Source organism: Typopeltis vanoorti, chromosome 6 (assembly GCF_054136105.1).
Source record: "Typopeltis vanoorti isolate ZY-2024b chromosome 6, IOZ_Tvanoo_1.0, whole genome shotgun sequence".
Taxonomy (NCBI): domain Eukaryota; kingdom Metazoa; phylum Arthropoda; class Arachnida; order Uropygi; family Thelyphonidae; genus Typopeltis; species Typopeltis vanoorti.
In genome coordinates this window covers 127309175-127335708 of record NC_143554.1, presented here as the reverse complement: position 1 = coordinate 127335708, position 26534 = coordinate 127309175, and the positions used below count along the sequence as shown (strand labels likewise).

The 26534-nt window shown below is 37.6% G+C and overlaps 1 protein-coding gene across 1 annotated transcript in view; it reads left to right on the top strand.

Annotated features, from left to right (window-relative positions):
- Window positions 1-26534, top strand: part of LOC150105925 (glycogen [starch] synthase-like) — a 193408-nt gene that overhangs the window by 103498 nt on the left and 63376 nt on the right. Inside the window, exons 8-9 of the mRNA XM_090394592.1 lie at window positions 6665-6831; window positions 21394-21472. Coding sequence (XP_090250718.1) covers window positions 6665-6831; window positions 21394-21472 — 246 coding nt within the window. The remainder of the gene's footprint in view (window positions 1-6664; window positions 6832-21393; window positions 21473-26534) is intronic.

Below are 26534 nucleotides of genomic sequence, written 5' to 3'. Positions count from 1 at the left end.
ACTTTTTTATAGATCATCCTTCTTACAGTGAATCTCAGCCTTGCATGGTATGGCATTACAATAACTTGGAATGACTTTCAGGATTTCTGTGCCTTGTTTCCATGGTCCGATTAATTATTGCTTCTGCTCTTCTTATCCTCTGCCCTGGTCTAATAACAGAAATTATTCTCTGGTCTTCACTCAGATAAGTATTTCATTCCCCAATCCAATAAAAACTCTCAATTTTTATCCAAGCCCTGGTTCTTCAACAACTGTACCAAAACAATACATATCAAAAAATTAGCATATTTCCAGTGGCTGAAGTGAAAAACTCATCTCTCTTTCTCTCTTCTCTCTCTCTCTCTCATTTAGCTTAAACTAAATCCATAATGAATGAAAAAAAAAATTAAAAAATCAAGAAATCCAAAGACTTTGTAAGGATCAAATAATGGATACTAATAAAATCTCCTATCCCTGATAGTATTCCTCCAGTGCTATTAAAAACTTGTGCTCCAGAAGTAACACCCATTTTGTATCACCTCCTCAAGCTATCATACTCATCTGGCATTTATTCCATTCAAAGACTGTTTTTCCAAACTCTGTCCAAATAGAAAAGGTTTGGAGGCATGCAAGTGGTTGCTCTTGATATTTCCAAGGCAGTTGACTGAGTTTGGCATCATGGTCTTCTTAACTATGTACCATCTTACTGTGTGCATCCTACCCTTTGAATGAAAAACAGGAATGAAGAGTGGTCATCAGCAAACCCATGGATAGGATAAGATGTTAGAGAAAGAAAGAGAAAAGATCACTGGTATACAGTCAGAAGAGTGTAGGCAAAAGGGAGTTACTCCAGCATTGTGTGAAAAATCTGATGAAAGGAAACCATCCATCATGACCTGCAATGAATGAATTACCAGAGAGGAAGCTGAGTCTCCACTCACAAAGGGTAGAAAACACACTTAATATGGTACATGGTTAAGAAGGCCATTATGCCAAACTCAATCAACTCTCAAGAGCAACCACTTTAGTTTCTACAACCTTTTCCATTTGGACACAGAACTCTGTCCAAATAGAAAAGGTGATCGAAGTGTCAGGATCACTTCTCTTTCTCATTTCTTGATGGAAGTGTCAGAAGTTAAGCAGGAGAAAAAGTACTGTTTAGAATAAAAAAGGATACCAAGCTTTTTTTGGAGGCTGAAGATGCTATGGACAGGATAGGCTAGATGTGAAAGAGGAGAAAACTGATCCTGGTTGGCAAGCAAAAGGTTGACAAATATGAGGAAGAGTGAAGGGTGTTCATTCTTATAGGAAGTGAGAGAGGATTATGTTTTGGTGGAATTAAAACTCACCAAGTTATCCTTACTCCACCTGAGAAAGGCAAAAGAATTTGAAGGCATTGGTTATAGAGGATCTTGAAGCCTAAATCTCTCGAGCACTACAAGGTTTTGAGAATGAAAAACATGAATGGAGAGTACTGTCATCAGCAAAACTATGAATAGGGTTGGATGTCAGAGAGAGAGAAGATCATTAATGTACAGTAGGAATAGTGTAGAGGAAAGAGGCTAATCCAGCATTGTTTGAAAAATCTGATGACCATCAGATTTTTCAAACAATGAAACCATCACCTGTAATGAATGAATGAATGAATGAATGACCAGATAGAATGCTGGCATCCACTTACAAAGGTTAGGATGCACACCATAAGATGGTACATAGTTAAGAAGGCCATGATGCCAAACTCAATCAACTGCCTTAAAAATATCAAGAGCAACCACTCAAATTTCTCTGAACCTTTTCCATTTGGATACAGTTTCTCCAAACAACATTCTACTTACCAACCAGGATCAGTTTCCTCCTCTTGGATTGACTTTCACATCTAGCCTATCCTGTCCATAGCAGCTTGGTATTCTTTTTATTCTAAAGAGTACTTCTCTCTCTCCTATTCAACTTCTGACACTTTATAAATCTAAAATGTGTGCAACCTTCGAATATTTTGGGGTGGTGTTACTAGAATCTCTGAGAATGCTTGACTGTATTCAGAAGAAAACTATTTCCTTAATTTTTGACTCTCTCTCTCTCTTACACTGAAACCTTCCGGTTACTTTCTCATGTGTGCTCTATTGCTACATTATGCTTTTTTGATTATTTTTGATTGATATATTTGCAATTGATTATTACTATTATTCATCTTGTGCTGTCTCCAAAGTGTCTTCTTAAAAATTTCATGCTTCATCACCTCATTCATCCATTTAACATTTATCTTATTCAGCCTTTTGGCCTTCGGAATAAATTCCCACATTGATGCTGTTATTTATTTCTTTGTTGGTTTCCAAGCAGCATTCATTTCCTTACTGCTCAACTCCTCATTCCATACTATAGGTCCAAGCTCTTTCCTATGCTTGTCATAATCACCAGTTTTGTAATTCCACATATATCCTTTCCTCCCAGAAGTCTGCATACAGCTATCCACAACCCAGGTTCTGACTTCATGATCACTCTCACCAACTGGAGGGGAGTGCAAAACCCCACTCAAATTACATCCTCTGATAAAATGATCAGATTTAAAACTCTTGACCCTCATATTCCCTCCTTTACATGCTGTCTGAGATAGTTGTCTCTCGAGAACGCAAGAAATTTATTTTCCTTATTGTTAAATGCTTACTGATACTGCACTTTTGTTGTCCTTACTAACTGAGATACTCTCCTGGCTTGCCCTTTATACTCTTCTTGCAATTGATTATTATCATTATTCATCTTGTGCTGCCTCCAAAGTGCCTTCATTATCCATTTAACATCTACCTTATTCAGCCTTTTGACCTTCGGAATACATTCCCACATTGATGCTGTCAATTCCTTTGTCAATTTCCAAGCAGCATTCATTTCTTCACTGCTCAACTTCTCATTCCCTGCTATAGCTCCAAGATCTCTTCTATGCTTGTCATAATCACCACCCTTGCAATTCCCCATATATCCTTTCCTCACAGATGTATGCATATGGCTAGCCACAACCCAGGTGATCACTTCACGATCACTCTCTCACCAACTGGAGGAGAGTGCAACTCCACTCACAATTACATCCTCTGATGAAATTATCAGATTTAAAACTCTCAATTCTCACACGCCCTCCTTTACCTACTGTCTGCAATAGTTGTCTCTCGAGAACTCAAGAAATTTATTTTCCTAATTTCAATGTCAAATGCTCTTGCTTCATGTAATCTATGCTGCCATAATTAAAATCACCAATAATAATCACCCTTTCTTTGTTCACTAATGCAAGTTGCTTATGCATTTTTTCATCACCATCCTCCACATTCTTTGGTTTATAGCAACATCCAACTAAATATGTCTTGCTGCCATATTCTTCCACTTTACACCACACTGCCTCAAAACCATTCCCGCTATTTCACTCTTTCAGGTCTACCTTATGTGGACATAATTCCACCATCAGTAGACCTTCCCCTCCTTTCTTGTCCTTTCTATCCTTGCAAAAAACAAAAAACACTGTACCCTTTCATATCTGTTCACTCTAGGATATCATCTTCATTGAATCATGTTTCACTTATGTCAACAATTTTGGGGCAAATAAACTAAATCATTGAAACCATTTCATTTCACTTGTTGGAGAGTGGATATGCTAACCAGTTGGTCAACCAGGCTACCATTATTATTATTATTATTATTATTATTATTCAGGCCTCCAAGGAGTCAAAAGACTCATCGAGGGAGGTCCTTCCTAAGACATAAAGTCTGTCAAGACTCATCGAGGGGAGGTCCCCCCCTGAGAAACACAAAGTTTATCATACCACTCTTTAAAGTCACTGACCATTCTCGCTCCCACCACTCCATCAGGCAATGCATTCCACGGCTCAACCACCCTCCACACAAAGAAACCACTCCTTACCCTCTTGCTCACAGTTTCCTTTCGTAACTTCCAGGGATGGCCTCTTGTCATCACTCCTTCCCGCTGATCAACCAAGCGAAAGAACTCCCCAGTGTCAACCCTGTAACCACCTCTCAACAGTTTAAAAGTCTCAATCATATCACCTCTCCTTCTTCTATCTGCCAAACTCTGCAGTCCACATTCTCTCAGCCGATCCTCATAACTATCATTGTACAGTCCTGAAACCATCTTTGTCATCTGTCTTTGTATCCTTTCCACAGTTAATTTATCCCCTTCAAATCCTGGGGACCAAATCTGAGAACAATAGTCCAAGTGTGGTCTGATCAGAGACTTATACAACGGAATGATAACCCTCTTATCTCTGCAGGTCAGTGTCCTTCTCATAATAGCAGCAATCCTCTGTGTTACCTTCACCACCTTTGCAATATGTCCCCTAAACTTCAGGTTTCTATCAATCATCAACCCCAGATCTCTTGTCTCCCCTACTTCCTCCAGTATAACTCCTCCCAGAGAGTATGCAGCATCCCATCGATGTTTCCCAAACCTCAAGACCTTACATTTTGCTGCATTAAACTGACACCCCCATTCATTTGCCCATCTATCTAGCTTATTTAAATCCTCTTGCAGGGCTACCACATCTGCGCTATTACTAATAATCCTTCCCAGCTTCGCATCATCCGCAAACAACTGAATATCCCCCTGCAATCCACTGGCTATGTCATTGATATAAAGGTTAAACAATATAGGTCCTAGTACCGAGCCCTGTGGGACCCCACTTGTAACTCTCTGCCTCCTGGAAACTGCTCCACCATACACAACTCTCTGATACCTATCAGACAGCCAATCCTGAATCCAGTTGACCAATCTGACATCCAGACCCATGTGCTGCAACTTAAATATCAGCTTATCATGTGGCACCCTGTCAAATGCCTTCGCCAAGTCTAAGAAAATTGCAGTATATGCCTTTCCCTCATCTAATGCTCTTGTAACTTTATTATAAAAGGCTAGCATATTGCTAAAACAAGAGCGTCCTTTCACAAATCCATGTTGATTCTCACAGATAACATTACCCTCATCTGCCCAATGCTGTACACGGTCCCTCACTACTTTCTCCAAGATCTTAACAACTACTGATGACACACAGACTGGCCTATAATTAGACACTTCCAGTCTGTTACCACCCTTATGCAATGGCACTATCTTACCTTCCTTCCATTCCCTGGGCACCTTTGCCAAAGCCAGACTTTCATTGTAAAGCCACGTTAAAGGTATTGTCAATTCGCTAGCACATTCTCTCAAAACTCGTGGCGAAATACCATCCAGTCCCACAGCTTTACTGACATCCAGAGTACTCAGTATCTGAAACACACTCTCCTCCTGTACCTCCAGACCTCGTACCAGTCCTATCCCTCTAGCATTAAAACTGACTCCTCTAGGATGAAATACTCCAATAAAGTGTTCATTGAACAATTCCACTATGTCCTCTGCATCAGTCACTCTATTCCCATTTTTATCCCACAATATCATTCTTCCACAGTCATTTCTCCTCCTACTGGCCACATAGCTAAAAAATTCCCTAGGATTTTCTTTGGATCTTAGGGCCAATCTCCTCTCATATTCCAGTTTCGCTTTCCTTACCACACGAGTCACTCTTCTGGCCTGTGTCTTATATTCTTCACCCATCCTCTCTTCACCTGTCTCCTTATATCTCTTCCATAGCCTCTTTTTCACATGCAGTTCCTGTTTAATGTTGTTTGTCATCCACTTTACTCCAAATTGCACCCTCTTCTTCACTCGTGGTATACAACTTACCATTGCTGATAACAATTATTCTTTCACAATTTCCCACGCACTGGTGATATCCCGGCCGTCCAATTCCTCCCTCCATGAAACTTCCCGAAGTTGACGTCTAAGACTATTATAATCACCTGCCTTATAATTCCACATAAGTTCCTGTCTCTTTGATACTCCTGCATGTCTATTCATTTTCCATGTCAACACCATATGGTCACTCTCTCCAACTGGTGGGAGAGACGTCAACTCAGTTATTATCAACTCTTCTGATGCTATAACCAAATCCAAAATTTTTGAACCTCTTGTTCCCTCTGTTACATGTTGCCTAAGACATTTGTCCCTCAAGAATTCTAGAAATTCCATTCCCCTATTGTTACATGCATGTTCCTCTCTCCAATTTATACTACTGAAGTTAAAATCTCCCATAACAATCATTCTTCTTGCACTTGCCAAACTTAGCTGTCTAAACATCTCCTGGTCCCCATCCTCTGTGCTCCTGGGTCTGTAGCAACACCCCCACTAAATATCCTGTCTTGCCTACCTCTACCTCACACCATACGCTCTCAAAATCATTTGTCTCACTTCCTTCCAAATTCTCCACTCTTAGAGGACATAGGTCATCACTCATCATAAGCAGTACCCCACCACCACGCTTTCCCCTCCTATCCTGACGAAAAATGCTATACCCAGCGACTTCTATTCCTGTTGTTATATCCCCTTCTGTCAACCACGTCTCAGTGATCGCAATAATTTTTGGCCAGGCTGATGCTATCTGCGCCACCAATTCCTCTCCCTTATTCTGGATACTCCTGGCATTAGTATACAGTATATAAATGCCATTGTTTCTATACCCAATGTATGTATACCCAATGTAATTATGTATGTTGCATTATCTGTTCCATTATGTTGCAGTATCTATAAATTAGTTTGTCTACTACAGATGGATTAAGATCCATTCTCATTAATATTATTCATTTTATTCTCTTGCAGTCTTGTGAAATGGATACCACAGTAATAGCCTTTTTCATTTTTCCTGCTCATACCACTAATTTTAATTTTGAATGTATAAGTGGGCAAGCTCTTGTTAAGCAGTTACAAGAAACTGTCAGTGATGTGCAATCTGATATTGGCAAGCGTGTGTTTGATATCTGCCTCAGGTGAAAAAAAAAAATCAAAAATTTTTATTCTTTGTGTACTTATTAATGCATAATTTTTAATGTTTTCCTGACTTTTGACTGAGTTTTATAGTTTATGATTGATTGTTTTCTTTTTGTTTATTTCAGAAATTTTTTGAAAAAAGAAAAACTATTATTATTACAGGTATCTCCATGGAGTCAGTAGACTCATCGTGGGAGACCCAAACTAGCAAAACAATATCTGTCATATCTCTTCTTGAATTCATTTACAGACGAAGAGCTCACAACTAAGTCAGGTGGTGAATGAATTCCACTCATTCACCACCCTCCAGGCAAAAAACCTTGTTCTGACACCCTTGTTAGCTTCTTCTTTAATTTCCAACTCTTCTTTAATTTCCAGGGATGACCTCTTGTTCTTCCATCACTATCACACAGCTGAAACATTTCCTCTGCATCAATCCTATAAAAACCTTTCAGTAATTTAAATGTTTCTGTCATATCCCCTCTTCTCCACCTATCAACCAACCTCTGCAATCCACAAGCTCAATCTAACAATGTAGGGAGCATTTTCTACATCACTTACCAACTTGGTCACTCTTCTCTGAACCCTCTCCACAGCCTCCTCATTTCCAAGGGATCCAGGTGACCAGGCCTGAGCACAGTAATCCAAATGTGGAAGTATCAATGCTTTATAAAGGGGAATAATAACCTCTTTATCTCTGGATGTCAGTGTGTTCCTTAACAGCCAAGTGATCATATGTGCAATCTTGGACACCTTAGAAATGTGTCCCCTGAACTTCATCTCCATATCTACCAAAACCCCTAAGTCCCTAGCCTCATCCAATCTCTTGGAGTACTGTTCCATCAATGTAGTACACAGTGGGTAATCTTTTAATCCCAAAATGCACTACTTTACACTTTTCCACATTAAGCTGACATCTTTATCTTTTGCTCATTCTGCCAGCTTATTTAAATCATCCTGCAAACTTTCAACATCAGCTTGATTTTTTATTGTGCTACCCAACTTTGCATCATCAACAAACAACTGAATATCTCCCTGTAAGCCATTTCCTATATCATTTACATACAAATTAAACAACAATGGCTCAAGCACAGAGCCCTGAGGCACACCACTGGTCACCTGCCTCATTCTGGACTTGGCTCCTCCATACACCACCTTCTGGTATCTCTCCCTGAGCCATTCTCTTATCCATATCACCAATTTAGTATCCATTCCCATCTGCTCCAATTTGCGTAACAGTGTTCCATGGGGTATCCTGTCAAAAGCCTTAGCAAAATCCAGAAGTACCACTGTGTAGCCAGTTCCTTTGTCCAACTCAGATGTCATTCTATTATGAAAAGCTGCATAAAAAAACCAGCTGCATAATTTGCAGAGATTCATAATGAGACACATAACTGGGATTTTATGTGAATAAAACCAATGGGTAGAGAGTTAATGAGGGCACCAATGACTTGAAAGGTTAAAAAAAAAAAAAAAGATGCTGAAAAAGAATTGTGGAAGTTCTCACAACATCTAAGGCATAATAGCATAGTTAGGAAGGGGAGGGCAAGTGTATTGACTAGGAATTATGAGTTGAACAGGATAGCAGAGATGATGAATAGCATAATGGTAGAGTTCAGCAATGAAAAAGATGTGCAGTTTGTGAATATATAGAGTGAATTTGAAAAGAAATGGTAAGGGTTTAAAAAACAAGGGCTACGTTTGAATGGATTTGATGTTGGAAATCTTGAGTAACTTTGTTGTGTGTGAAGAGAGAGAGAGAGAGAGAGAGAGAGAGTGCATATGGAGTTAGAGAGAAAGTGTGTCTGAGAAGTGTAAAAGCTAGGTTTAGGAAGAGTAGGAGGAAAGTTGATACAAGGATGAGAGAGTAATTATGTTAGGGTTGAGTAAGGGAGGGAATGAAAATGAGGAGTAAGCAAACTTTGTTTGCTTACACTTGGATAAAGGATGAAACCAAGAATATAATTTTTTGGCATCTTTAATTTATAATACAACCAAGTGGAAATACTTTCAACATCTTTCTCTAATCCAGAGTATTTTAATAATAAAGTATTATACCTTTTGGCTACTTGTATATTGAAATATGACTACTGCATTATTCAACTTTGGTATCACTTCTGGGCCTGGTTTCTACTGATAGCATAAAAGTGGTTGCCGTGCTGAGATATGAGGGAGGGCTCTGCCCAACGGTGGGCTTTTGCCTGCCTCAAAGTGGGGTCCACCACTAAGATTATGGCTCTGCTTGGTGGTGGGGGGGTGAGCCTGCCACTGGGCAGAGCTGCAGCTGAGGTTTCCTTTCCATGGTAGGGTGGGCTTGTCACTGAATGGAACCACCCTGAATAAAATGATTGCTTCGGATTGCTCTGACTTTAGAGTGATCTTGGGGATCAATTGAGTTTTTGGAGACTTCCTTTCGCTTACATAGCGAAAGCAGTCTGGGTAGTGGCCTTCCCATAATGCTTAGCATTATACATATCTGTAAGGATATGTGCATTGCATTTTGGGATACTAAGGCAATTGATGTGAAGTCATTAGCCTCTATATATGAGTTACCCTGTCATGAAGTTCAAGTGCAAACTTTGTTTGCTTACACTTTGATAAAGGATGAAACCAAGAATATAATTTCTTTACATCTTTAATTTAATAAGCAATGTCTGTGAAATCATATTGTGTATTTTGGAGAGAAGATCGTTGCTTTCTAAATACCAGAGAAGTCTGGTATAACCATTTTCTCCAATATATTACAAAGACAGCTGGTCAGAGTGATAGGTCAATAATCATTTGCTTGCACTAGATTCTTTTCTGGTTTGAGGATGGCGATGGCAATTAACTTATGCCAAGAATCCGGAAAACCTCTTCCTCCATAAGTATTTTGTTGTATATTAAGAGAAGGAGATCCATAGAAGATATTTTATCATCTCATAATGGATGTCATTGGGACCTACTGTGCAGGGGATTAGATAATAAAATAACTCTTTTTAGTTCCTCCTTAACAAATCGCTGATTGTATGGCTCAAGCTCTCTGATAGAAACATTTAGCTCTCTTGTTGCTCTTTCATTATTAAAAATTCAGGAGGATATGAAGCTGTTGTTAAGATACAAATCAAATTTTCTCCAAAAATGTTTGCAGTGCCTTTTGGATCAGCAACAATGCATCTATTATGGTCCAAGGCAGATAAATGGTGTGTTCTGTACCAGCTTTTCATTTTCCAAAATTTATCTCATACAATTTTTGCACTAGTTGTTTGATTAATCAGTGATGTAAACTGGATTCAAAATCGTTGTCTTGTCTGTCTATTATGAATGCCTTGTTGATTTGCGGGGTATGTTTCTGTTCAATGGCATGAACTGCTATTTCTGTTTTCCCTGTACTTTGTATTCTTTTTTTTTTTTTTTATGTTCCGTTTTTTAGTGTTTAAATGTTCTTAAATAGAAATGTTACAGTCATGGAAGTGTTCTTGTATTCTTGCCCATTAAGACCTGATGGTAGAACCTGTGTAGGTGATATCACAGTCTTGTTGGCAAGGAAATTTGTAGACTACATTGTGGTGTTCTAATATTTCTTTGTGTGTGTGTGTTTGGGTGGGTTTTAGATTTGCCAATTTTTGTTTGCGGTGAATACCAGTTTGTAGTCAGTATGTTTGAAAATGTATTTGTAGGCTTTGTATGTGTTCTGGATGTATGGCAGTTTGATAACGTATGTGTTGGGAAGTTTGTTTTGGTTGTTGGGTTGTTTTGACGAGTTTTTGCTGTCCTGTTTGCATAAATTATTAGTTGTGTGGGATAGTTGCGATTTTTAAAAACTGTGTTGAGATAACTATGGTTAGTTGAAAACTTGTAGGCATCTATGAATTGTGATAGGATGACCGATTTTTTAACAGAATATGGATGGTATGAGTAGAAATGGAGGTAGTTTCCGATATGCATGGGTTTGTGGTATATTTTTGTGGCTATTTTGTTGTTTTTTCTCTGATTAATATCAAGTATAAGAAATGGATAGATTTCTTCTGTTCAGTTTCTATGGTGAATTTTAGTCTTTGCTGTAACTGTTAAGGGATGCTTGTAAAGTGGTGATGTGTGTTGGTTCTCCAATGGTACAGCTCTCTTCTCCACCAACGCCATCTACCTCTATTTATGCTATTTATTATATCTGAACTAAAGAAAAAGAAATCTATGAATTTTAAAAGACGCAAACTAATGTGTCACAAGTTCAAGGAATAAACAAAACAATATAAGAATAAAACAAACAAAACCAAGGAAGTTTTTGAGATTCTGTTTAAAATAATATTTATCTTATCTATTGTTTGATTTTGTATATACATTTTTTATAATTGATTACATATATTTATCATTATTTATATATTTTTGTAATACTTTTATATAACAAATCACAAATATATTTATATATTTGTGATTTAAATATGTTTATTTGTGTTTGCAACAATCAAATAGTATTTAACAGCATTTTGTACTATATTTTTCCATATTCATTTATTATTTTTAATCTTTTCTTTCTATGGGCACCTCCATGGAGTCATAAAACTCATGGGGAAGGAGTGAGTACAGGGGCCATTCCTGCATGGAGGGCAGTTGAACCTTGGAATGCATTGCCTGATAGAGTGGTAAGAGCACGAACCGTCAATGAGTTCAAGACGTGGTATGACAGACTTTGTGTTTTCTAGGAGGGACCTGCCATGATGAGTCTTTTGACTCCATGGAGGAATGAATCTTAATAATAGGAAATTGTGTGATAGATGTTAACATGTATCAGTGTGGAGTACAGTGCACTCCCATGATGAGTCTTTGAACTCCTTGGAGCAGTCACACATAAGAATAATAATGTTATGTATTGGGAGCAGTTTCTGAAAAAAGAAACTCACTAATGGTGTACAAGGGTGTGTTTTGGATCTATTATTCTTTGACTTATATATAAATGATAAATGAGAGTTAACATTGGGATATGCTGTTGTTTACGGATGATGTAAAGTTGTAACCTGTGAAGAATGAAACACTTGATCTGGTAAAGGATTTAAATTGCTGGATAGGGGCTTCCAATTGAATGTTTCAAAGTGTGTTGTCTTGAAATGTAGAATGCAAAGATGGGATGCATACATTTGGTGAGATATATTACAGGAGGTTTATGGATCACATTGCCTAGAATTGTGAGGACAACACAATAGATTATGGGAATGATGTGTAGAAAGGCTTACATGTTGGCAATTTTTCATATTTGTTTTTTGTGGTTTAACTAACAACAAAAAGAAAATAAAGAAGATATTTCTTCTTTATTTTCTTTGTGTTGTGAATTAAGATGGCAATGTTGTTGCTATAGGCCAGGGAGTTCCATGGACGATCTGGAAGAAATGCATCACCAAATTAGCACAGTGATTACAAGTCAAGTGATTATTATGTGGGACTTCAACTATTGAGATATAGACTAGAAGGAAGAAAGGAAATAGAATATATAAACCTACTAAGAGATAATTAAGTTAAGGCAGCATGTGATGGAAGGGACTAGATGTGGGAGGGTATTGGACCTGGTCATAGGATTAGAAGAGCTATCCATAATCGAGGTGACCATATTGTCTCCAGGCCATGCAGTCTTGACTTGGGAGATTATACAAAATGATGAATATTCTGTCAAGATGGGGTATATGTGGAACTACAAAGCAAGTGATTATGACAAGCTTAGGAAGAAGCTTAAATCTGTGCTAGGGCATAAAACACTGCAGGGTAAGGATGTTAATAGTGCATGTAGTTAAGGATCATCTAGAGGAAGCAGTATTATAGTATTATTATTATTACGTGACACCTCCAGGAGTCCAAAGACTCATCGAGGGGAGGGCACCTGCTCTCTGTCTCAACTAACTGCAACTACACCAACACCATCTACTGCCCCCCACCACCGCCACCGTTGGTATTTCCAGAGACAATCACAAACATCCTTGTATACAGTGGGATTCGAACCAGCAGCCTTTTGACTGGAGAGTGGGCATGCTTACTACTCGACCAACCAGGACAGCAAAAAAAAAACACTTTCCCATGCCAGATATCGACTAACTCGAGAACTGGTTGAAAAAAAGCTTAGTAAAAGTTATTATTATTATTATTACGGGTATATCCATGGAGTCAGTAGACTCATCGCAGGAGACCCAAACTAGCAAAACAATATCTGTCATATCTCTTCTTGAATTCATTTACAGACGAAGAGCTCACAACTAGATCAGGCAATGAATTCCACTCATTCACCACCCTCCAGACAAAAAACCTTCTTCTGACACCCTTGTTAACCACACTCTTCTTTAATTTCCAGGGATAACCTCTTGTTCTTCCATCACTATCACACAGCTGAAACATTTACCCTGCATCAATCCTATAAATACGTTTCAGTAATTTAAATGTTTCTATCATATCCCCTCTTCTCCGCCTATCAACCAACCTCTGCAATCCACAAGCTCTCAATCTATCAATGTAGGGAGCATTTTTTACATCACTCACCAACTTGGTCACTCTTCTCTGAACCCTCTCCACAGCCTCCTCATCACCAAGGAATCCAGGTGACCAGACCTGAGCACAGTAATCCAAGTGTGGAAGTATCAATGCTTTATAAAGGGGAATAATAACCTCTTTATCTCTGGATGTCAGTGTGTTCCTCAACAACCAAGTAATCCTATGTGCAATCTTGGACACCTTAGCAATGTGTCCTCTGAACTTCATCTCACTATCTACCAATATCCCAAAGTTCCTCCATTTGGTGACTAGACTTGAACCATATATCTTTGTGCGGCCGAGCATGGAGAATGCAAGCACCACTTCCACTGAGCTACACAGGCCTCTATTTGTATACAAAGTATTTGTATTACAAAACTGAATACAATTGATTTGTGTACTTTGTATACAAAGGGTAAGGAGGGTTAATCAGGTAGGATTTAGATGGATAAATAATATCATTACGCATGAGCTGCAGAAGAAGAAAATGCAGTGGAGGTCATATAAATAGAAAGGTGACTAGCAAACTCATGAACAGTACAAGGCTCGAGCAAGAAAGGTGATCAGTGTGGCAAGGAAGGCAAAATTAGATTATGAGAAGAATTTAACCAAGCAGGCCTAAGGAAATCCCTAAGAGTTCTTTTGTTATGTGGCAAGTAAGATAAAGAATAACTCTGTAAGATTAAACTTAATTAGTGATGATAATCACAAGGAGACAGAAGCAGATAAAATAGTTGCGTTACTGAGTGACCACTTTCCAATGGTATATCATGCTTGTGAGGTTACTGCTTCAACCTATGTGACAGACACTAATGTTGGAACAGAGATAGAATAAATAGAGGTTCTTAGGATTTTGCAGAATCTTAATATAAAGACAGCTGTGTGATTAGATGGGATATCAGCTAGGGTTTTGTGAGAACGTGCAAGGGAACTAGCAATGCCTTTGATTAGGCTCTTTAATTTAAGTCTCAGTTCTGGTAGTGTTCCAAGGGAGCAGAAAGAGGACAAAATAATTCCCTTGCATAAGAGAGGTTCTGAGACTGCAGTAGGAAATTATAGACCAATCAGTATTTCAAGTGTGGTGGTAAAAGTACTAGAAAAATTGTGGAAAAAGAGAATTCAAGAATGGGTAGATAAAAATATGATACTGTATGAGGATCAACATGGCTTTGTGAAGAGTCAGTCATGCCTTAGTAATTTATTAACTTTTTATAATAGAATAACAGCTGAGTTGGATAAAGGAAAGAGTTACATGATGACTTTGCTGGATTTTGCAAGACATTTGAGAGAATACAACATGGAATTTGTTACGCAAATTAGAACAAAGGGGGATGGATATGACACTGGTTAAGTGGATAAGTGAATGACTGTTGGACAGATATCAAGAAGTGTTATATGGAGGGACAGAATTGAGTCATAAACAAGTGATGAGTGGTGTGCTGCAAGGTTAAGTGCTGGAACCACTGCTATTTAATTTGTGCATAAACGATATAGGAAAGAACCTGAAAGGAAATATTCAATTGTTTGCTGATGATGCGAAATTAGATAACGTAATAGTTAATTAAGGTGATGTGGAGAGCTTGCAGGATGATTTAAATAGATTGTCAGTATGGACAAAAGATAATGGTGCCAGTTTAATTTGGAGAAATGTAAAGTTATGCATGTTGTGATAAATAGATATTACAAGCCGTGTATTACGTTGATGGCACTATATACTCCACTAAATAGATGAAGCCAGAGATTTATGGGTGGTGGTGGTAGACAGAGAGTTTAAGTTTCGAGGACATATTGCTAAGGTTGCTGAGGTAGCTCATAAGATTACTTGGCTATTGAAAAACACATTAATAAGTAGAGATGAGGAAGTTGTTATTCCTCTTTATAAAGCCTTGATATTGTCCACATCTAGATTACTGTGCTCAAGTCTGGTTCCTTGGGTTTCTTGGAGATGAGGTGAAGAAGATCCAGAGGCAAGTGACCAAGATGGTGAGTGGCCTGTGCAATGTTACCTATGAGGATAACTTGAGGGTGTGTGGATTGCAGAAGTTTGTTAATAGGAGAAAAAGAGGGGATATGATAGAAATATTTAAGTTGCTTAAAGAGTTTTATAGGATAGATGCAGAGGAAATATTTCAGCACCTGAGGGAACAGAACAAGGGATCATGTCTGGAAGTTGAATAAAGGTGTGGTTAGCAAGGATGTGAGGACTAGATTTTTTGCTTGGAGAGTTGTGAATGAGTGGAATGGGTTGTCAGAGTCAGTTGTGAGTGCTTTTTCTGTTAATCAGTTCAAGGAGTGGTATGATAAATTGTGTGGATAGATTGGGTCTCCTGCAATGAGTCTTCAGACTCCATGGAGGTGGTCATATAATAATAATAATCTCAGAGAAAATAAGAAATAAATTTGTCAGCATCATCATAGCAAGTTGGGAATTAAAGATCATGCTATCGACACCCCCTTCACCCTGAGAAAAAAACTGAAATTCTATCTCGAGGTCATTATAAGTCAGAGAGAGACTGTTTTTGGAATCAACATGGAAACATTCCCCAAACCTCAACAAGTATCACGGTATAAACTACTAATAATCTGGGAGACAGCAATTTTAAGAATGAATTAATACTCATACAATATCTCTTTATTCCTCTATAAATGGCACCAAATTAAGTTATAGTTCTTTGTGTTATCTGTTACAGTTTGAAACTGTACTCGCTATTAATTACTATAATTGTAGCTGTTTTGCATAACGTCACAAACTATTTGTGCTCTGAAAATGCTGGCAAAACATTAGCAACTAGATAACTAAATAAGTATTATTGCCATGGCTCCAAAAATCTACTCGCCTGCTATTGAACAGAGACAAGTGATAGTGAATTTTAGGCCTCATTCTGAATGCATTCAAAATATATTGTTTTTTCCACATAAATTTACACTAAGAAAAAAAATCGTCTCATTCACTGTCAAAGTTATTTGATCATGGTGGTTGCTAACGAATTTATTAGAGAAGTTTTGTTTTCAGACAGTTGGAAATAAAACTTCTGGATCTGAAATCCTTAATTTGAACACTACATCATTATCTTTTAAAGAATCCTCAAAACAGTTACACTTTTAGTTGCCAGTCTGCTCTAAAAATCATAATGTAAGCTGATTATCTTCACTTTCTTCTCTTTTATTTACTTTTAAGTTAGTTCTGAACTTTATTTTTCTTTCTATAGGAAAGATTGTTCATTTTATCATAGTAATTCAAAATTCAGCCTGCCACATATTCTCCCCCCCCCTCAACATTTGCTCTGTCATCATTGTCGTAACATAACAATTGATATGCTATATTTTTTTTAATAATGGTTTCACACATGTAAGAGAAAACTAAATATAATTCATTATTCCTATATATTTTGCTTGATATGTCATGAGCATCTTTCAGGGAGAAGATAGGAAAATGGGTAACAACATTTAAATTCTGAATTAGTCATACAGCATCTGTATAATATCACATATCTCAATTGCAGCTGTCCAGTAGGAGAAACCACTATTACAGTTCAGAGATGTAGGAATGGATGTAAAAATAAAACGCCTTTTGTTCCCGTATAGGCAAGGCCATTTTAGTCCTATCTAACTTTTGGAGACTGAGTGGGCAGATCAGTCTCCACCAGTAGCATATCAGAGATAGCTGGCCAAAGGCTATCATGAATTTAAGCAGCCCACAGTGGAGAAACGGCTCAACAAGTGCCACCATCTCGTGGTCCCTAAACCTAACACAATATTTTTAATGTCTGAAATAGTGTAGGTTCTATGATTGATTTTCTTGAGTTTACAGGACGAAAAACCTGCTTGCCCATGTCAGAGATCGACTAACTCAGGAACTGGTCGAAAAAAGGCTTAGAAAAAGTTTCTCTAGTTGTCGACTAGACTTGAACTTAAGTGTTATCTTCAGGCAGTTTAGCAATGAGGAGTACAAACAACACTTCCACTGAGCTCCACAGGCTCTAATGTATAATTAATTCATTTAAAAATAATAAATAAATAAAAATATAAAAAAGTATAAATAATTAACAGCAATCACTTCTCAAAACTTAGAAAAGCCATAGAGTCTGTTCAATTAAGATTAGGACAGCATAGGGCTTCAGTGATTTGAACCTACTGTAGTGTTGTATCTTGGTGCAATTCCAGTTAACTCAGTTCTAATAGTAACAGAATGACCAGTCTGCCCAAAGTAGCAAAGATGACAGAATAGTTGATAAACACCAGGCAAGGATGAAAGTGATAATGTATCTTTGATATGTGGTAAGAAAGATGACAACTTCTGGGCTGGTTTGAAGGTGGTGTACAAATGATATATGCAAAGGGCCCATGCTATTTGTTCAGATATTCCTTTAATATAGGGTATGCTGTTCTTTTTAACATAAGATTGGAATCTGGTAGAGGAATGATAATCACAAAATATTTTCTGTATCAAGGTTTCGCTGTATCTATTAAGTAATAAAGTAAGATTTTACTTAATTCTTCTAATAGAAGAGAATAAAAAGAAAAAATGTGAGTGATCGGTGTACAAGGCTTTTGATAACTATTTTTTATGAAGTTATCATCTTTGTCATCACTACAACTGATCACTCTTTTGCTTAATCCTTCAACTACACGACACCACTACCATCAACACACAGACAACTAATAATTGACAGTAGACAATCTCTTCTTTAAAAAAATAATAATTTTACTTTATTATTATTATTATTACTAGCCAAGACCTCATGGAGTCAAAGACTCATCTGGGAGGTCCTTTTATCACACACACACACAGCTCATCATACCGTGCATTGAACACATTCAAATTCGTTGCAGACACCACACTCTCAGGCAAGGCATTCCAATCATTCACAACTCTGCACGAAAAAAACCTGCCTCTCACTCCCCTACTCACATCCTCTTTATACAGTTTCCAGGGATGACCTTTGGTTCTCTCCTGATCTCCCATTATTTTCTGTAGAACTTCTCCAGCATTGATCCCATAACAATCCCTTACCAACTTGTATGTCTCTATCATATCTCCCCTCTTCCTCCTGTCTACCAGACTCTGCAAATTACATCTTCTCAATCTTTCCTCATACTCAACATTCCAGAGGTCAGTCGCCTCTGAACCTTTTCCAATATCTCTTCATCCTTCTTATAACCAGGTGACCAAATCTGGGCACAATAGTTGATGTGTGGCCTAATCAAAGCCTTATACAGCGGAACAAGAATTTCCCTACTTCTACACATCAGTGTCCTCTGCATCATTCCCAAAAGCCTTTGTGTTGTCTTCACAATTTTGGCTATGTCTCCCCTAAATTTCAGATCCTTATCTACTATCACCCCCAGATCTCTTATTTCTTTCACCTCCAACAATATATCCTCACCAAGCATAAATTCTGCATCCCATTTTTGTTTATATAGTTTTTCATCTTTGAAATATATTTTCATCAGCAAAATAAACCGGTAATTATAAATACAAAAATTAAAATTGACACAATCTAATTAAATACTGCATTACATTTATATATCTCATTCTTCCAACACATTTATCCCTTAAATAGGTGCACAATTGAAGTTAGTATTATCTTAAGCCGATTTTCGCTGCTTACGACATGAATTAGCTTGTTGTAATTAAATGCATAAAAATTTTACATAACATAGATTCTTTTTAATACTGTTATTTTAAAAATACAATTATCTTGCTAGTCAAATCGAATACCGGATCATCTGACTGAGTGCATTGTGAAATGTGAGTCTGGCTCCACATTCAGTGCCACCTAAGTTGTGATGAGCTCTGCAGTCGCATACATTTTAAACCTGCCTTAAAGAAAAGCCTAATTCAGTATAATTATGTGTGATGTATAGTGAGAATTAAAGAATGTATTGTTTTAATGCATCTCAAAAACCACCTAGTTTTTGAGATGTATTTCAAAAGGGATATAGTGAAGAGTAAACTTAAGAGGTATCAAGTTTCTGAAATTGAGACATAGAAGTTGTTGAATCATTTCCAGATTAATGTAAAAAAGAAGTTTTATAGAATAGTATAGGGAGACAGGGAAAGGCAAGATGCTTTCCCTGGACATAGTAAAAGGAGGCATGAGAGTATGGGGTGGAGAGAGAGAGAGAGAGAGAGAGAAGAGTAGGAAGAGAAGTAGATTTTTTACAGGGAGAACTGTTGGTAAGCAGAATGTTTTGCTTGAGAGTGTAGTAAATGAAAACTATGAACAAGTTTAAAGCAAGGTTTGATGAGCACAGTGTGTGTGTGTGTTTGTGACAGCAGAGGTCTTGTCTTCCATGATGACTCTTTAACTCTATGAAGACTTGATTGTGTTGTCTCTGCATTCCAGATGGAAACTTGGCAGAAGATGTGCTCTTTGAGTGGAAAAAGACAGTCTTGATTCTCATTGTATCTGAAAAAAAAAAAATTTTTTTTTTCAAGTGAAAGTGAGATAGACAAGTCTTATATGGAGAGAACAGGATTTTTTTCCCCATTAACCTCAGTTTCTCTCCCACAAAGCAGCCAAAGTATAGGTGAAGTCAGCAGACTTGTACATAGTGTACTGTAGATGCTGGTATAGTGAGTAAGGTGGATTGTTTAATAGCCTCCCCATAATAGTCTTCGGACTCCACATCAAAATACAGTACATTGGTATCCATGGAAATGCATGTAATTCTCTCTCTCTCTCTCTCTCTCTCTCTCTCTCTCTATATATATATATATATATATATATATATATATATATACACACACACACACACTGAGTGTCCCATACATTTGTAAATAATTCATAAAAATCCGAAAAAAAATTGGTATATTAGAGTGCAGTTGCATGAAAGTGAATCGTAAGGAGGGAGATTTTTTTGGCAGGGAAAAAAATTTTAGTAATAGAAGGTGCTGTACCACATGCCTCATTGGTGAAATACATGCAAATGTGAGTCCTGTAAAACGCAGGGTGTACCACTGGCAGCTCCTAATGAATGCGTGCAAATTCCCAGTTGTCGGTGCGAACAGAAAGGTTTGTTGCTGTGATGTTGCAAATGAATGCCCTAGTGGCAGAATCAATGAGTGGCATAATACCCTGCTTGTAGGAAAAAATGTTCTTCACACAGTCATATTCATGCAAGAATTATGGGCATATTTAAAACATCCACATTCTGCATCCTTCATGGTGTGTTAAACTTGTATCCATACAAGCTGTAATCTCTTCACAGACTGTTACACCAAGTAATACCACTAAGTGGGAGGAATTCACAATCTTCTGTGACTTTTGTGAAAGCCAACATTGTGAATTCCTGGTTTAATACAAGTTTAACACACCATGAAGGATGTGGAATATGAATGTTTATGCTATGCCCATGATTCTGGTGGGACAACATCTTTTGGAGAGAATGAAGTACATTTTCCATTGCATGGGACAGTTAATACATATAACTGTCAAATTTGGATGCAGGACAATTCACACGGCTACACACAGGACCGGTTGCATTCATTGCAACTCACTGTTTGGTGTGGCTTCACTGTATCCATCATTGTGGGTCTCTTTTTCTTTCAAGAGTCATGTGTAACAATGGGCTGGAAGATATGCTCAGTAAGTGCACAGTGCTACTTGCAACTGCTACACGAAAATGTAGTACCCTGCTTGCAGGAAAAAATGTTCTTCACACAGTCATATTCATGCAAGCAACTGTGAAGTTGCTTGCGTACACCTGAATATGCTTCTGTATATGGCATTCTCACCTGCTTGCAACATGTAATTGCTTATGGAAGCAATAACATTGAATACTTATTGTAGTGATATATAATGTGTTTCCTGCATATGAATAAATAAGTCTTCAATACCATTCTGACTGTCATCACTGGAGTTGCCCTCTATTGGTGAAATGTTAAACTAAAATTGTTTTCACCGCCAAAAAAAATCTCCCTCCTTGCGATTCACTTTCATGCAAATCACATCTAATATACAATTTTTCTGATTTTTATGAATTATTGAAATAATTACAAATTTATGGGACACCCTGTATATATATATTTCTTACCTGAAACTGTTTATCTTTCTATTTTCATTTAGTGGTCGTACTCCCAGCAGTAATGAAATATTAGATCAAAGTGACATTATAAAGCTAAAGAGGTGCATTAATGCCTTAAAGGTATGATTTAATATATATTATATAATATTTCAGAATTTATTGTAGATTATTACATGAGATATAATAATAAGAAGAAGAATTATTATTTATTATTATGATTATCATCAGAGATCTGTGAAGTCAAAAAACTAATCATGGGAGTCCTCACTGTCACACACACACACAGCTGATCACACCATGTCTTAAACGCATTTACCATCTCCTCATTCTCCTCACTTTTAGGGAATACATTTCAGTCACGTTCCATTTTCCAGAGTGACCAGGCAAATAACCTAATTCTTACCCTCCCTTATACAGCTTCCAGGGATAGCCTATTGTTCTTTCCCCATTCTATGAAAAACCTCATCCCTATGAGTCTGGGAATAACTGCTTACCGACTCATGTCTCAAATCATATCCTCCTACCTTCTGTTATCAGGTAGATTCTACAAATTGTAATTTCTCAATCTGTTTAAAATTAACCAATCACCCATCATACTTCATTCCAGTGATCAGAAACCCATTAATGAATCATCTCTGAATTGTTTGCAATATCTTTTCATCCTTTTGAAAACCAGATGTGACCAAATTTTACAGTAGTTCAAATGTGGCCTGATCAAGGCTTTATGCAATGGAACCATAATCTGCTTACATCTACATTGCATCCTCTGGATTATTGCCAAGTCTGTTGTGCTGCTTTCACAATTTTAGCAATGTGCTCTTTAAATTGTAGGCCCTTATTAACATTTACCCTCTAGATCTCTTATTTCCTCCACCTTCTCCAAAATATTCCCACCAATTGTATACTTTTCATCTTATCTTCGCTTCCCAAATTTTAAAACTCTACACTTTGGAATATTCATCTGTTAATCTTACTCACTTTCCCATTCACCAATTCTGTTTAAGTCCTCTTGCAAAAGCTACATCTGCTGTACTCATAGTTATTCCAAATTTTTTATTTAAAATTTGGAAAAACTAAAATCATCACTCATGCCTTTTCCATTTCATTAACAAACAAGTTAAATAGCAATGGTGCTAGAACAGATCCTTGAGCACAACTAGTGACTGATCCTCTTCTGGAATAACCCTCCACCATATACAACTACCTGATGCCTATTAGACAGCCATTCTCCAATCCTGCACGCTAATCTACACATCATTGTTTAGCAATCTATCAAAGGCCTATGTCAAATCTATACTATTCTAGAACATCTCCTCTGTCCATGCATTTGTCATAGATTGCTAAATTATTATTATTATTATTATTCAGGCCTCCATGGAGTCAAAAGACTCATTGAGGGAGATCCCTCCTAGGAAACACAAAGATTATTATACAACTCTATACATGCATTGACAGTTTTCGCTCTCACCACTCCATCATGCAGTGCATTCCATGGTTCAACCACGCTCCATGCAAAGAAACCACTCCTCACCCTCTTTCTCACAGTTTCCTTTTGTAACTTCCAGGGCCCCTTGTCATGACTCCTTCCTGCTGTTCAATCAATGAAAGAACTCCCCAGTGTCAACCCTGTAACCACCTCTTAACAATTTAAAAGTCTCAATCATATCACCCCTCCTTCTTCTATCAACCAAACTGCAGTCCACATTCCCTCAGCCGATCCTCATAACTAACATTGTACAGTCCCGACACCATCTTTGTTATCTGCCTTTGTACCCTTTCCACAGTTAATTTATTCCCTTCAAATCCTGGGGACCAGATCTGAGAACAATAGTCTAAGTGTAGTCTGATCAGAGTCTTATACAACAGAATGATAACCATTTTATCTCTGTAGGTCAGTGTCCTTCTCATTCTTGCAGCAATCCTCCGTGTTACCTTCATTTCCTTTGAAATATGTCCCCTAAATTTCAGGTTTCTATCAATCATCAAACCCAGATCTCTTGTCTCTCCTACTTCCTCCAGTTTAACACCTCCCATAGAGTGTGCAGCATCCCATCGATGTTTCCCAAACCTCAAGACCTTACATTTTGCTGCATTAAACTGAAACCCCATTCATTTGCCCATCTATCTAGCTTATTCAAATCTTCTTGCAGGGCTACCACATCTGCACTATTACTAATAACCCTTCCCAGCTTTGCATCATCTGCAAACAACCAAATATCCCTTTGCAATCCATGGACAATGTCATTGATATAAATGTTAAATAATATAGGTCCCAGTCTTCAGCTTATCATGCGATATCCTGTCAAATGCCTTTGCTAAATCTAGGAAAGTGGCAGTATATGCCTTTCCCTCATCTAATGCTCTTATAAGTTTATCATAAAAGGCTAGCATATTTCTAAAACAAGAGCATCCCTTCACAAATCCATGTTACTCTCACTGATAACATTACCCTCATCTGCCCAATGCTGTATATGGTCCTTCACCACTTTCTCCAAGATCTTAACAACTACTGATGACACACAAACTGGCCTATAATTAGACACTTCCAGTCTGCTACCACCCTTATGCAATAGGGCGGTAGCAGACTGGATGTAGCACTATCTTACCTTACTTCCATTCCATGGGCACCTTTCCCACAGCCAGACTTTCATTGAAAAGCCAGGGTCATAGGCACTGTCAGTTCCTTAGCACATTCTCTCAAAACTCATGGTGAAATACCATCCAGTCCCACAGCTTCACTAACATCCAGAGTACTCAGTATGTGTGGAACACACTCTCCTCCTGCACCTCTAGACCTCGAACCTGCTCTATCTCTCTAGTATTCAAATTGACTCCTCCAGGATGAAATATTCCAATAAAGTGTTCATTGAACTATTCCACTATGTCCTCTGCATCAGTCACTCTGTTGCCATTTTTATCCCACATTTTCATTCTTCCACAGTCGTTTCTTCTCCTACTGGCCACATCACATAGCTAAAAAATTCCCTAGGATTTTGCTTGGATCTAAGGGTCAATCTTTTCTCATATTCCAGTTTCGTCTTCCTTACCATACTAGTCACTCTTCTGGCCTGTGTCTTATATTCTTCATGCATCTTCTCTTCACCTCTCTCCTTATATCTCTTCCATACCCTCTTTTTTGTATGTAGCTCCTGTTTAATATTATTTGTCATCCACTTTACTCCAAATTGTGTCCTCTTCTTCACTCGTGGAATACAGCTTACCATTGCTGCTAACAAATATTCCTTCGCAATTTCCCAAGCACTAATGATATTCCAGCCTTCCAATTCCTCCCTCCAAGAAACTTCCCCAAGTTGACATCTAAGACTATTATAATCACCTGCTTTATAATTCCTCATATGTTCCTATCTCTTTGATACTCCTGCATGTCTATTCATTTTCCAAGTCAAAACCATATGGTCACTCTCTCCAGCTGCTGGGAGAGATGTCATCTCAGTTATCAGCTCTTCGGATGCTATAACCAAATCCAAAAACTCTTGAACCTCTTGTTCCCTCTGTTACATATTAGCTAAGACATTTGTCCCTCAAGAATTCTACAAATTCATTCCCTTATTGCTACATGCATCTTCCTTTCCCCAATCTATACTGCTGTAGTTAAAATCTCCTATAACAATCGTTCTTCTTGCACTTGCCATGCTCAACTGTCTCAACATCTCCTGGTCCCCACCCTCTGTGTGTGCTCCTTGGTCTGTAGCAATACCCCACTAAATATCCTGTCTAAAGCATGATCTTCCTTTGACAAACTCATACTGCTATCAAAGAGAATGATGCTGTTGTCAACCCAGTTCTGAATCTTAGTACTCACTAACCAAGCTCCAGATACACAGATTAGCCTATAATTCGAAGCCTTCGGTCTTATCACATCGCTTATGAAATGGAACAGTTGTGTCCTTTTTACATTTCTTTGGATCTTAGCTCAATCTGACTTATGTTAAAAAATTTTATCAGAGCAGTTGTTAACTTCTGAAACATTCATTCAAAACATGCAGCAATATATCATAAAGCCCCCACTTCCTTATTAACATCAAGTTTATGCAGTTCCTCAATATACCTTCTGCTCACTCACCATCAATGCCTCTTCTCTTTTCCAATGCACTCAAGTTCTACATGATATCACATTCACAAGATGAAATACTTTTAGAAGTTGATCAGTTATCATTTAATATATGAAATATATCCTCTGCATTTTTTATTATTCGGTTATTATTCTACCATTTTCTTCACCAGTTAATATAATCCTTACATAATCATTCTTTATTCTAATGGCCATCTATTGAAACTATTTAAGCTGTTGCATGACAACTTCTTAAGCAGTATTAGATAGAAGGAACTTGAGTTCAAAGATGTTGAAAGTTTTTCCACTTGGTTATATTATAAATTAAAGATGCCAAGAAATTATATTCTTGGTTTAATCCTTTATCCAAGTGTAAGCAAACAAAGTTTGTGCTTAAAGTATTTTCAGGACAGGGCAACTCATATATAGAGGCTAATGTCTTCACATCACTTGCCTTAGTATCCCATAATTCAAAGCACATATCTTTATGAACCAGTATAAAGCTCTCAATCAACACAGGAATAAGGGTCACTACTCAGACTGGTTTCGACCTTTATTGAGGTCTGTGGGAGCCAGATCCAGAAGCGATACCAAGGTTGAAGTAATGCAGAAGTCATATTTCCATATACAAATAGCCGAAAGGTGTCACACCTTATATCGTGGAATATTAAAGCAAGTGATGTGAAGTCATTAGCCTATATATACTTTCACATGCAAACTTTGTTTGCTTACACTTGGATAAAGGATTAAACCAAGAATATAATTTCTTGGCATCTTTAATTTATTGAGGTCAAAGAGTGTTAGATCTGATTATAGTGTCAGAGGAGATGTCATTAAAAGACATGACTGTTTTACCTCCATTTGGTGACAGGGATATGCTGTCCTGAATGTGGGAAATAGTTAATTGTACAGATATTCCATTTAGAAAATGGTTACATACTGAACTTCAAAGCAAGAAATTATGACCAACTGAGGAAGTGATCCTGTGGAATCAGTTGCTAAATGGGAAAGATAATGGCAGTGCATGAGAATTATTTAAAAAATACATAATAATGCAATATCGGAATGTGTCCCTAGGATTCCAAGAATGAACAGTATGGGAGTGAAATG